Below are 14,105 nucleotides of genomic sequence, written 5' to 3'. Positions count from 1 at the left end.
CACGGTATGGGACACTTATTTTAAACAAAATGCTATCTTTGAGTGAATAGTCTTGTACAGAAAACTAATACATTGCCATTGCACTCCAAAAACAGTTGGGTCAAAAACAGACCAACCCTACACTTGTGTTGATTTGACCCAACGTCCTGTGTCGTTTTGCAGAAGCAAAAAAAAAAACGTGAAAATTGTGCAATGCTTTAGTTGTTTTTATGCAAGAGAAAAAAAAATTATGTCATTTTATTTGAACAACCCAAGCAATCGGGTTGTTTTGTCTAAAATGATGCAGAAAATGGGTTGATTTGAGTACTGGGTTGTCCAATTTTTGACCCAATTTTGTTTAGAGTGTACACAATTTTTGTGATGGTTTGTCTTTGCACAGGATATTGGGTCAAAAATAACCCAAATGGACCAACCCAATAATTGGTTGATTGGACCGAACTATTTTTGGAGTGTATCTCAAAACGGGTCATATTGTGCAATACAACCACCACAAAAGTTAGGCATTTCATTTCAGACAAACCCCCAAAATAGTATACTGTACTTTATTTAATTTAGGGAAAAATATTGACAAGAGACCGGCATTTCCACACGGGGGCAGAGAAGATGAGGTAAAATTTTGGACTATTTGATAAAGTTTCAGGAGCGAGCAGAGAGAGTGGGAAAGGTGAGATGGCACAACATTCATTTGGACAGGTAACTTAAAATTAGTTTTACCTGGTTATATCAGTATCAGAAATTATTTTCCCCCCATTTTATTAACACTCCACTTATTGAAACATAAATATTCTGTTTGTTTGTTGTACATGATTCAATTGTTTGTTTGTTTGTACATGATTCAGATTGAATCGTTTCTTGTACATGATTCAATTGTTTGTTTGTTTGTACATGATTCAAATTGAATCGTTTCTCCGGCGCCGTCACGAATGGCAGCCACTCCAGCAGCTCCCGTGTTATTTTCGATTGTTCTCAGTTATTTTCGATTGTTCTCAGCTTAGGGATGCTGCTGGAAAAGTGAATTTCCCTTCGGGGATGAATAAAGTATCTATCTATCTATCTATCTATCTATTTGAATGTCATGTGCATACAAACCCCATGTCGCCCTAATAAGTGGGTTATTTTATCTACAACAAACACTGGGTTACTTTGGTTTGAGAAACCCCGCAAAAATGGCTTATTTATTCTAAACACCTCCCCCTATTTATTTATTTTTTATTTTTTATTTTTTTTTGGGTGTATATATATTTTTTTTTTTTTTATATATTTCTTTTTGTATGGATGTATTGTATGAACATTTATTCTTCTTTTCTATTAATAGTATTTTTTCTTCTTTATTGTTCCTTCTGTTATTTATGAGTGTGTCAAGTGTATATATTTTGTGTTGATGTAAGATGGTGGAATCAAACCTCTGTCAAAATTGGTGTGAGAAATAAAAAGTTAAAAAAAAAAATAAAAAAATAAAAATAAAAAGGCTTATTTACTGTAAAACGGCAAAAAATGTTGTACACAACCCCCTACTATATCCCAAAACAAAACATCACAGTTAGTGGATCTGTCCCTTTAAAAAAAAATCTTTTAATTTTAAGACCACCACAACTTGCAAACTCTTGCAAACAAAGGCAAGACTGAGAATGGAAACGCCAAATGTAAAAATAATGCACTTAACAGCACCACATCACATTTGAAAATCCAGGATGAGTAAATACAATAAGGATGTCTCATGGAATATGAAATACAGACCAAAGCCATATGACGCTTTTGCATTGTGGGTCGAGTTTCTTTTAATGGCCCATGTAAACACGGGGGGTGCTTTGAAGTGTGATTATTTACTGTACAGAGTGTACGGCATGTACAATAAGACGACTCAAAATGCTAAGAGGGAATGCTCGAGGAGTTATGTAAAAGGAATGGGAAGAAAGGAGGATTGGCTAGGCGAGGGGCAGAAGGGGTTGGAGTTACATAATCAATCCAAAAGGAACCAGGTCACTAAACCAGTGACACAGAGCAGCTTACAGCAGCCATCTGTCACGAAAACACAGTGTGCAAGCAAAGACAATAAACACTGACACTTTCACAACTCAACTTGTCTGTCCAAGTCAAAGTCAGGAGCCAATTGTGCGCATGGTGTACTACGGCAGGGTACTTTTGGAGTCTCATATTAAAAAAAAAAAGAAACTCTTAGTTCACAGAGATTCGCTACAACTGTTATTTCAACATAGTACACTGCAACAAGAATGTGTTCCAAACACAAAAGTGCTCAATAAGGAGTTCAGATGGTTTTCCTAGTATTGAAATGATGGAAATTGGAATTAGTTGCTCATGATTCTAGAAAGTAATTTCCTTAAACGTACAAGGATCCACTAACTTCCATTCGGTAGCACCCGATTAATCAGAACCCGAATACTATTGTTTGATTGACACATTGGCCAAATAGACGATCTTTTTTTCCTTAAAACACAATGAAAGAAAAAAATATGTCGTAACAGCAAATATTTTTTGGGAAAATATTGGTCACATACTGGAGCTGTAGAAACAAGAAACATACACATTTTTATTGTCGCTAAGCGCATTTTAAAATGTTTATCCAATTTTTTAAACAATTAATCTGCCTTGTGACTAGCTGGCAACCAGTTTAGGGTGTCCCATGCCTACTGCCTGAAGACAGCTTAATCACTACTGCGACTCTGCTGATGATAAGTGGTGTAGATAATTGATGAATGGATGGATAATCTGCAGTTGTCTTTTTCCCTTACCAATAAACAGTATCAGCGTTGGTCAACCCCCCCAACCCCATAAATGAAAAAAAAAAAAAAAAAAAAAAGAAATTGGTCAGGTCCCAATACACACCCTAAAGCTGGGAACAAATACTGCAGGATGGGGTTTAAAGAAGAATGATACAGAAGGACACTACTAATGAACAATGAAGACTGGACTTTGAATAATGACTTGAGTATGGAAGATACTACCCAACATTGCAATGTTGTCTTGTCTTTTTGTGTGTGTTTGTGTTTTTTAGGGATTTTTTCCCCTTTGTTTTGTTAGATGTTCAAAAAAGGAAAAGAAGTACAATAAAAATTAAGTTACTGAAAAAAAAAAAATTATCCACTTCTTGCATTATTTTGATTGAATGTCCAATTTTGGGTGCATTTTTTTATACATAAATTTTTAAAGAGGTTACTTAACAGAGTAGCCCTTTCTTGCATGCAAACCAGCCCCTGAAACCTCAAATAGATCCAAGTAGCAGATTGGTTAAACTCAACTTTTTAGTAGGTAAATTAAGATGTATTTTGCACAAAAAAAGTGACCTAAAACAGACAGCATGAATTATTTGACCAGTAGATTCACTGTATTCTGTAGTGCAACCGAAAAGTTGTGCTAAAAAGCACAAGGAAGATTATATATCACCGCAACTCAAAGTAACCAAACCACACTTTTCTTATTTTTTGCCAACTCTGCACGAAATAACACACAATGTCCCTTAATGGAGAAAGATCCAAGATCTCGTAAAATGATTGGTCCTCAGCGCGAGAAATGAAAATTGAGATTTGTATTCAATGTCTTCACTTAATTACATTTAAAATGATGTCGTAATGGTGTTTTGTGTAGCCCTTTAAGAATTGTTGTGATCAAGTGCTATGCAAACAAACAAGACTCAACTTGAATAACACATGGAACAATTTGAATGTTCTTAAGTTGAAACATTACTTTTGATAAAAACACATTTAAAGGGTTTCCAATGACGCATTGTTCACAAATCACACATTTAGTAATGATTAGACAGCAATTTAATTGTTGGCATTGTGACAGGCGGCACGGCGGATTAGGGGTTACAAGTCTAGTTCTGAAGTCATGGGATCAAAACCTCCTGTGCAGAGTTTGCATGTTCTTCCCGTGCTTGCATGGGTTTTCTCCGGGCACTCCGGAATCCTCCAACATTTCAAAAACATGCATGTCAGGTGAATTGGCCAGTCCAAATTGTCCCTAGGTGTGAATGAGCGAGTGAGTTGTCCGTGAGTTGTTCAGGGTGTTTCGTGCCTACTGCTCGAAGATAGCTGGGATGGGCTCCAGCACCCCCCGTGACCCTACTGAGGATAAGCGGTGCTGATAATGGATGGATGAATGGATGGGATTGAGAAAAATTAAAAGGAGGAGTGTCAAAGGGACAGTGAATATCTTTTAGTGTCTCCTAGTCGTAAACAAAAGAAAAAAACCCATACTGAATTAAAAAATAAGCAAAAACGTACATTTTTGAAAATACTCGTATGTCGAATAATATGAATATATTTCACATAACATGCGGTTTACCAAGAAGGAGCTGGCATAATTATCTGCCATCTTTTTACTCCTGGTACCCATAAACTTTGCGAAAGGCTGGGCAAAAAAAACTCACCAGAAAAATAGTGCTTTTGGTCTCATTGATTCTTGTAGTTTGTATTCTACCTATTGCTCTGCACAATACAGCAACATCTAGTGGTCAAATAATACACATTGTCCCTTTAAGGAGTGTATTTAAAAAAAGAATCAGCAAGTTTGACTTCTTGCCTTTTTGGTCAATAACAAGAAAATGTTACTTTCTGACCCTTAGCCAGAATGGCTCACCCATATTAAATATTGCGACCTTAACTGGCTCCTTTTCTTGCACAAAAAGTATAAAATACAAGTAGGTTTAGGGTTGCGACACAAAACCCCCAAACCAGCAAATGCAGCAAAGAAGTATTCCGTCATTGGCCCAAAGTCTGACCACAGACACCGCCGAGTAACCCCTCGCAGCTGCCACATCCGTCCTAACTGAATCAAATTCTGACAAACTGGAAATTCCCCGGGACAATCCCCCTCGGTTACAATCACAACTCTCAGTTGGACAAAGTGACGTCTGAGTGACAAGCACGTATGCAGTATTCTGCAAAAGTAGCCAAACAAATGTTTCTTTGTATGTCGGAGCCGAGAGGATGGCAGAAGCATACAGAAGCCCCGGTGTTTTCCGCTAGCCCGCTTCCTACGGGTGATGCAGCTGACCCGCACTGCTAAAACCGAAGGGAATAAATTAAGTTAATGTGGCAAAATCTTGTGGAAATTCAAAAAAAATTGGATAGCGCATTACGTTAGGGAGCGAAAGGAAGGAAGCACGATTAATTCGCAATGAGGACTTGCGTAATAGGACCGTGACCGCGAGCACACACTCCCGTGCACACATACACACCGGGTGCAGATGAAAAGGCAAACTTGTGAGTAAAACTCAACAGACGCTACTCGGTATGCTCCTTACGTAAGTCTGAGAAACCATGACTGCATGAGAAAGAGTAATGTTGCACAGCAGTTAACAAAACAACATTTATTGTGATTTAGTTGCCAAAGATATTTGTAAACTGATACTGAAAAGTATTCCTTTTTTTCACATTAATATTTTTCCCAAAATGATTTCAATGGTGTGTCCTAAACGTTCCAGGACCTGGGTCACAAAAAATGAGGTGCTACAATTAATTCAAAACTAACAAAAACGTATCGATCAGCAAATTAAAATGTATTTTTTTTTAAATAATTTAGTAAATTTCAAACATTTTCCCATTAAGTAAACAACATTTGCTTAATGAGGGAGCAATTTCGGAACGTTTCCAGAAAGCATGTACAGTACAAGTGTACCTTTCTTATTACTACACTTACTAACAACATAAATCACCCCTGAGCAGTCCCATTTTGAAATGTTTTGATGGAATAAATTAATCTGTGATTATTTTGTATTGAATACATTTAATTTAGCTTCTCTTACATAATCCCCTGACCTGGAAAAGAATCCCTTCCCACGTTTTCTCCTCCAAATTGCAGGACAGGTTCTTTTCCCAAGCCAGTTCATGAGAATTATTTTTCCAAGGTCACATTTCGAAGCTCTGTGGTGCGTTTAAAGTGAATAGAAATAAAGTTCAATTGTATTTTTATGTTGATAAAGGTGTTGAATGTGACTAATGCGCAATGGGCTGACCTTGGTTACTTTCTATCTCAGCCAGAATCTGAAACGTCTGTGTATTCGCAATGAATTGCACCACACTGATATTTGAAGGTGGGGTGCGGCATTTGGAAACTTAATGCTACAATCATGACTAGAAGCCAGGAGTGGGCAGAAGGGTAACACATGATTTGCGCTCGAATAACCTTTTCTTTTTTCATCTTTTTGGGGTTTGTTCCACCCTTAACAGGCCTGATAAAAGTAAGATGAAAGCAGATAGGCGCAGTGGAAAATGAAGCATAAGGACTCTTTGAATTAAGTTGGGCATGGTTAATATATAAATATACTTTTTCAACATATGATGTTGAACTGCTTTTTTTGCCTGTCGGTTTTGTTTGTTTGGGGTGGGATTTCGTTTTTGTTATGGAAAATTATTGAAAGCTAATAATAATAATCATCATCATCAATCAACCATTAATTCAACTTTTGAATAATAAATATTCACACATGTCTTTGACTTTAATAACAGTACAACAAAAACAAAATTGCAGAGGTTGAAATAAAACTTCTAATATTTTCTTATGATTCATAATTTCATGTTGACAATATCTGTGTATTATTTGTTATTGCAACATCTGTTGCAGCCTGGTCACCCTGAAATGGAGATTACCTCATGTGTGGTCCCTTCTCAAGGTTTCTCCATTTTCCTCATGTTGAGGTTTTTTGAGTTTTTCCTTGCCCTCATGTAGGTTTTAGATCAGGTAATGGTGTCATAATAGTCTGTATTTGTTTGACTTAAGGAATTAACTCAAGAGTCACAGTTTCTCAACAATATTACATTTTATATCTAATTAAGATACATTGCATTCAAAATTTACAATCTGGCTTGTATTTGAATTTGATTGTCCACGGGGACTTCGTGTTATGACTGCAGGGTAAATGCAAGCTGTCAGCTTATGTGTATGAGTGGGAGCAGGGAGGCTTTCGTACACTGCAGTTACATAAAGTCTTGTCTCGCAGGCTAGTAGCTGGCTGCATGAGATGGAAGAGACTCCAAATATGCAGACTGACACATGGCCAGTCACATATTTTTTGGCACCACAGCTATTTTTTGTCAGAGAGATACAACGCATGACAGGTGTGTTTGTGCTCACCCATGAGTGTGTGTATGTATGTGGATGGGGGAGATATACTCATTCCCCATCACATTCCCTCCCCTATCCTCACAAACCCATTTTAGACACAGGTGCGCGCACACATGTACGCAGGCGGCACGGATAAATAGCTTCTGTGCACTTTTATCCTTTACAATTACAACTGAAGGTCACACAGCAGCGGAGGGGCTGAGTTCCAGGAAAAAGAGAGAGGGGGGGAAATGCTGGGTTCTTATGTAACCTCAGCCCAGAATTGGAAGGGGCCCAGGAATCGTGCAGTTTGCAAGCAGGGAAACTAGGACACAGCCTCAATGATTGCCGCTGTCGTCACTCTTCCACACAACTCATTTATACGCGCTTAAGGCCCACGCACACACACAAATACGCACGCAAATGAACAGTGACCCCTATTGGCAAAGAGAGGATCTACTGGGGGATACACAAGCCACATGTTGCGTGTGACTTGATGAACATAAGCAACCCGAGTAACAGGTCCTGCTCCATTTTCAATTTTATTGACACTAAATACAAAGTATTTTTATCCTCATTCCTATACATTTTTAGTATTTTTAAATAGTTCTTGGGTTTTGTTCTTTAAGTGAAGATTCAATTTCACTATAATTTGTTTGACTTTATTCAATTAATTAATTGAAAACATGTTCTTATTTAAGTTAATTTTGGCAGTTTTGGTCCATCAGACATTCATACATGGGAAGCAAATTTGGTGACACTATGCATTTCAATATTTAAACTTAAAAAGTACTCAAAGTTGGGGTCCATGGTACACACGAGGTTTTACAGTAGTACATTACCGTATTTTGTGCAATGGTTGATCAGTCATAAAATGTCACTGACCACAATCGCTAACTATGAGTTGCAACAGATTTGAACCAGGGTCGCAGCGGTGAGAGCGTCGACTCCCAACCACTAGATCCCCCATGATATAGATTACAAACGAAAAGGCATGATATTTCATCATATCACTTTTTTTACGGTACCAGGGCGAAAGTTTGAGAATGAAGATAACAGAAATCCGTCCTGAAAGATTTAAATAAATGCAAAAAAGCACGACAAGGGACACAACTCTTTTGGGTATATAATAATAAATGAGACTTTGAAAGACATTAAATAAATATAATGTAAATCACATGTGGGTATTGTGATCATAGTTTACGTTGTCAATAAATATATCAAATCATGGCCGTATACACTCAACACTGTTTGCCACCTACAATGCTCAGTTTGAGCTGCTGCGTCTAATACGGACTGACTCCGCATTTATGGCTTCTGTGTGTCTCTTGCCTCAGTTGTTGGCTGGTGGATGGTGGCAAGGCCGCCCCTGACCCCCTGCTGCCCCTGGGTTGACGCGTGGAGCTCTCCAGCCTCTATGCCGGTGCTCCTGCCGTGTTCGGCTGAGTCGGGATCCCTCTTCTGTGTGGCTGTCGGTGGCCTGTCTTCGGAACTTCTTGGTCTGGCTTGCCGTCGTCTGCTCCCCGTTTTTTGGACGGCCTTCGGGGCGCTTTCCCTTTTGGACGTGGTTCACGGTCGTGGGTTACCCTTTTCTAGTACAGGCCTCAGAGGCCTCTCTGTAGGGCGTAGCCAGGTAAGGTGCCCTTGACAAGTTGCCTTGCCAGGTAAGTTGCCCCCATCAAGTGTTTTTTTTCCCCCGCCCGGTTCGGCGTTGGGTGGTTGTGCTGACAAGCCTGGGCACGCCATTCTTGGTACCAGGGCGCTGTCTGCTTGGTTGGGGGCACACGGCGGCTTCCTCCCTGTGCTGCTCCCTCTGTCCAATCTAGGAGTCTCCTGCCAGCCTCCTTTTGTGTCGCTTGCTGAGGAAAGCCTTCAGTGGGTTCCCTGTAAGGCTGAGCTCTTGCTTGCATTGGCTTCCACTGACAGCCTCACGCCTTATCCGCTGGCCCTGCCTCACATGCGAGCGTTGCGCTGCTACATTGTCACGACGGCAAGGTTTTCGTTCATCCGGTCGCCTTTAGTTCGTTGAGATGGTTTGTCTGAAGTTTGATTGGTGGAACTTGTCCTGCTGAATTGCTGGGACTGTTGCCCGAATTATGCCTCCTGTGGCTGCCCCATGCCTTAAAAGGTCCGCTGCCATTCAACCGGGCAATTGCCACTTCCTGCACTGCCCTGAAAATGGTATCTTTCCATTTGTGTTGCCGCCTCTCAAGCATTGCCTAGCACTTTCCGCCAGCTTCTAAAGCTTTGATGTTGCCTCCCCCACACCGCTCAACCTTGTCTGTCGTCCAGGTGAGGCTTCTCAGGTGAGGTTTGTTTCTGGGGTTCCTCATGACTATGCTGGTATTAGTCAATCCTACTTGAAGCAACGCCTCTGGCAGTCGGTAGGGACGAAAGTTACAAATGTAACTACGGTTGCATGAGTCCCGTACGACTGCCAGAGCATCTTGTCACTCGGAATCCGTGTGTTCGCGCAAGAAGATTCTGAAGGTAGCACATCCGTGATGAGACTGGAATTTATAGGTGCTATGGAGTGACTACTTTTTAGTATGCATTTTCAGAACTGCGCATGTGCAAAGGAGAAATTCCATGCATGAAATACCGCCTCTGGCAGTTCTACGGGACTCATAGAACCGCAGTTACATTCGTAATTTATGTTTTGACTCAAAAGTAAAAAGCTTTAAAACAACGTTAACACCTGAGTTATAGCTTTAAACTAACTTTAACTTGAATCAATTCTAAACTTTTAACGTAAAGTTGAATAGGATTTAACACCTTATTTTGAGTTAAAACTGCTTTACAGGGACAGTGTTTATAGCACCTCCAATAGTTAATAACTTTATTCGTAAAATATAAAAAAAAATAGATTTAATGAATGAAATTCATGAAATATCTTATAAACAAGCTTTTTCTAAATTGTTGTTGTTGCGTACTCCATTTATAAAAACTCACCAATACGATTTTGCACACGTTTTACCTGATCATGCTTTGTACTCATTAAATGACGCATATTTACAATGCCAGCAAGCAATGGCCTATGAATCTGTTTACTCAGCAGTAAAATTATTCCATTAGAGGAAATGAGTTTTACAGTGATTACTTGCTCGTGCAATGAGTGAAGTTAACCTTTCTCGACAAGTAACACACAAAACATCACTTGCCATCCATCTCTCATGATCATCCTCCCTTTTTCATTTCAATAGACCATTTTCTACCACAGTATTTCTGATATCACTACTGTACAAAGCCCAAACAGCAGCTAATGTCACTACCATCTACAGATACTATATAAAGGAGACTAGAAGAACTAAGGACAAAAATGGATAAGAAAAAGAAATAACCTTAGGCATATCCATCTCATCATCAAAGGCCCTGAGCTGAAAGAGAGAAGGTTTGTGAGGTTAGATAATAGGTCAAGAAGCTCAAGCAGAGGTAAAAAAAAAACAAAAAAAAAAACAGTATGATGTGTTAGTTAAGTAATGCAGACACACTTCTCTAATGCAGGGGCTCATAAAAGGGCATTTGTGGTGGCTGTTGCTATTGAATGTCACACCCTAATTTAATTTGTCACACTTGGCAGCCATTTAGCGATTTAGTGATAGATCGCACAGACAGATAATGTACCATTTGAATAGGAAAATGATTGTTAAATCCAGTGAGACGTGATACATGAAGATACCTAATCTGGAACACACTGTCTTGTCTGCCAGACACATATTTGAACCAAATAGAAAAGTCCTGAATGATGATACAAAATAACGTATCTAAATAATTATAACAAAAAATAATTAACAAAAATTAAAAACTAATGATAACTACATTTGTAACAATAATCATAATGAAAAATAAATAAAAATAATAGCCTTTAAATTAATACAGCAACTACATTACTTAAATTATATTTGGAAATTGAAAGAATAGAGTAATTTCTGAATTAAAATGTTAGACCAGCTTTTTAATTTTCATTATATCCACTAGTTGAAGTTTTTTTAAGCCACCCTAAGCTCTGTTGTTTTAACATAACAGTGTAATATTTAAGCTTATAGTGATATTTATCATGGTATGAAAATAATGAAGTCTCCTGCTAACTCGTAAACAAATGAATGAACAGCAATCAAAGATGCATGTCTCATAAATTACTCTTTTGAGCCTTGATGGAGGTCTGCACTCCACTAATAATAACTAATATAAAATAATTACATTTACTCATTTAGTGACCATTATTCTCATCAACACACCCTGATCTCTTAAATAAACATACGAGTTCTCAAATCTAGATAATAGGACAAATTTCAAAATGCAAAACAATTGAAAGACCTAAAAAAAACCTGATTGCAGACAAAAAGAATTAAACATCTCCTACCTTCTCTCCATAACCACGATCTTTAGTCATCATCTCTCGAAGTGTTTGTAAGACTTTGATGCATAGTCTTTCCTCATTTTCCTCCAACAGCTGTTTGGTGTGTTTGATCAGCCTGCAAAAGTACATTGATTTAGAATTATTATTTTCTTACTCCAATCAAAATTGATTAATACTAAAGATCTTACTTGCAGATGAAACCTCCACTTTCACACTTTTTGCGCGAGTCCGTGTTTTCTGGGAAGAGCAGCTCAGGCCGATGCAAAACGTCCACGAGAACAGACAACTCGGCCTGGACCAAAGGACGCAGGCGGTCCTCCAGCGCTGACACAATGTCCTACATGCCACAGAAACAATGCTAACGCGTGCTCTAAAGTTGTAATATTGCTGGACAGGTCTCACCTGTAGCCGTTCGATAATATTCCTGTAGTCACGCGACGTTGTCACCACAGAATCTCTACGAGCGGCATTACGGGCCGACAGTCTCCAGCTCATTGCGGTTTTCTGAACAATGTTGTTGGATTTCACAAACAAGTTATTCACTTGGTTGTCCAGGTCCACAGGAATGGCTATGGCTCTACCTTTGGCTGAAATTGACACATACAGTACATGCAAGATCCATTAATAGAATTACACTCTGAAATGGGTTAAAATGGAGCAATCCTTTACCCTCAAGTGCACGCCAACACCTACAGCCAATATTTTGTACGGAAAAAACAATGGGTAGGATTGTTTCCAAATAGTTCTTGTGGTTTGCTCTGTTCTGCATGACTCAATTTTGAACGAGCTTGTGAACATACTATATAAATTGTATGTTCTAAAACAAAATGAGCTTCAATTTTTAGACATTATTTATTCTTTTAAAATGTGACTGTTTTGGGTGACCATGCATTTTAAGGTTGTTCAAAACAACATTTTTGTGGCGTTTATAAATAAATGATCCAACTTGGGGGGTTTCAAATTTGGTTATTGTCTGCTACCTTCTCAAAAACAACCCCACAAAAAAATGCTTTTTATTTTTATTTGGTTAATTATGTCTGAAGTAACTGAAAAAAGGATAATCTGGGGCAAATAAAGACTCGCCAAAATTGGGTTATTTTGTTAGAAACACCCCTTACAAAATAATGGTTTAAACGATTAAGCATGAATAAATCTAGATTAATAAATTACAAAAGAATTCCACAAAAACTGACTTTTTCTCTGAAGTAACAACCCTGATTTGTTTATAGTATATAGCTATAATATACCAACACAAAAATTGTGTCGTGCTTTGCTAAATAAGCAAAGAAGGAGTGATATAGGTTAGAATGACCCAAACTAGTAGCTTTTGTAACTAGTAATCCAGAAAGTTAAATAAAATGATCTAGGTAGAGGATTGATTCAATTTTGACCCTATTTAGGTCATATACATAGGTGTTCAGAACCATGACCGTTCATAATGAGAGTTTTAGCATACCAACATCAGAGAGCACTTTGATACAATTCTCCACAAAACCTTTCTGGACAGGGAACAACCAGTTGCAGTGGTAGACCCTGAACACAGCCTGCAGAAGCTGCACAAAGACTGGCTGTCTGGTCTGGGAAGAAAATGAGAAAATATTTTACCAGGAGGAAACTAATTTCTATTTTTCTATATTCATCATTATCATAATGATAATCCACCCATTATTTTTCTACAGCTCTTGTCCCCATCAGAGCTGAAAGTTAGCTGGAGCCATTCTCAGGTAACTTTACTCTCAAGTGCACACCAATGCCTACAGCCAATTTCTATTAGCCTAGTATATAAAGTGTGGGAAGGATCTATAATACCAGAGAAAACCCACAAACATTAAGGGGACACATGTAAACTCCACAGAGGAAGAGTGAAGCAGGGACATAGACACCCCAAGTGTGAGGGAGACCTGTTAACCCGAAGGCTATAATGCTGAATAAGTACGCATGATTTAGATTGTTTGCTTTAAGAAACCCTGGATGCCCAATCCAGCAGATAACCATCACTTAAATCATAATCTGCAATATGTATAAGTGCGCTCCACCTTTATTTATAGTAAAAAAATACCTGGATTAATTTCCCCAATAGAGCAGCCTGTGTTGGAGGATACAAGCAGTAAAGAATGTGCATAAAAAAACAAGTTAGCACATGCAGATGTTACACAGCAAAAACAGGTACATTAGTTTAATTATTGTCAAATATATCAATTTAATAGTTTATTTTGGATTAGACTTTACTTCTACTTCCTGTAAAATGTTGAGTAGTGTTCACTACCACCACACGATAAACACATCTTGATCTTGATTTTTTTTAAACTCATGAGAAGTCACTAATATTGTACATCAGAGCAGCACATTATTTTCCAAAAAGAAAAAAAACTCTTGAAGCCTGTCCTAACATTGCTATTATCCAAGGACACATGTGGGCAGCACAGTTAAAATATCAGCTTCAGTGCAGGGCTATTTAAGTTCTAATTACAGGAGGGGAGCTAATACATGTACAGTACTTGCATTCAGTACGATGGCTGCCTGAAGTGCAATACAGACATTAATAGACTGGCACTTATGTAACAGTTACTAGGTGAGAGAAACACATAAATCTAATCAAGCAGCCCATCTCGTGTTAGCTTTGCTTCTTGGAAAAGGCATTTTACCCCTACTAATGACAGACAACTGACACTGAGTGGAAGAG

The 14,105-nt window shown here is 38.4% G+C and overlaps 1 protein-coding gene across 3 annotated transcripts in view; it reads right to left on the bottom strand.

The window, feature by feature from the left end:
* LOC148364527 (inositol 1,4,5-trisphosphate-gated calcium channel ITPR1-like) overlaps positions 1-14,105 on the bottom strand; it is an 86,991-nt gene that overhangs the window by 47,048 nt on the left and 25,838 nt on the right. The window contains exons 35-40 of one of the 3 annotated variants that reach the window (XM_088338667.1): positions 13,482-13,508; positions 12,879-12,999; positions 11,825-12,009; positions 11,611-11,759; positions 11,426-11,537; positions 10,404-10,439 (exon numbers count right to left, since the gene is read on the bottom strand). In XM_088338667.1, the coding sequence (XP_088194793.1) occupies positions 10,404-10,439; positions 11,426-11,537; positions 11,611-11,759; positions 11,825-12,009; positions 12,879-12,999; positions 13,482-13,508 (630 nt within the window). The remainder of the gene's footprint in view (positions 1-10,403; positions 10,440-11,425; positions 11,538-11,610; positions 11,760-11,824; positions 12,010-12,878; positions 13,000-13,481; positions 13,509-14,105) is intronic. The other 2 variants (XM_088338669.1, XM_088338668.1) reach the window with 2 other exon arrangements.

The sequence above is a fragment of the Urocampus carinirostris genome, chromosome 6 (genome assembly GCF_059441175.1).
Source record: "Urocampus carinirostris isolate Australia breed hairy pipefish chromosome 6, RoL_Ucar_1.0, whole genome shotgun sequence".
Taxonomy (NCBI): Eukaryota; Metazoa; Chordata; class Actinopteri; order Syngnathiformes; family Syngnathidae; genus Urocampus; species Urocampus carinirostris.
Note: the sequence above shows the minus strand (reverse complement) of the source record. Positions and strands in the feature narration are given on the sequence as shown.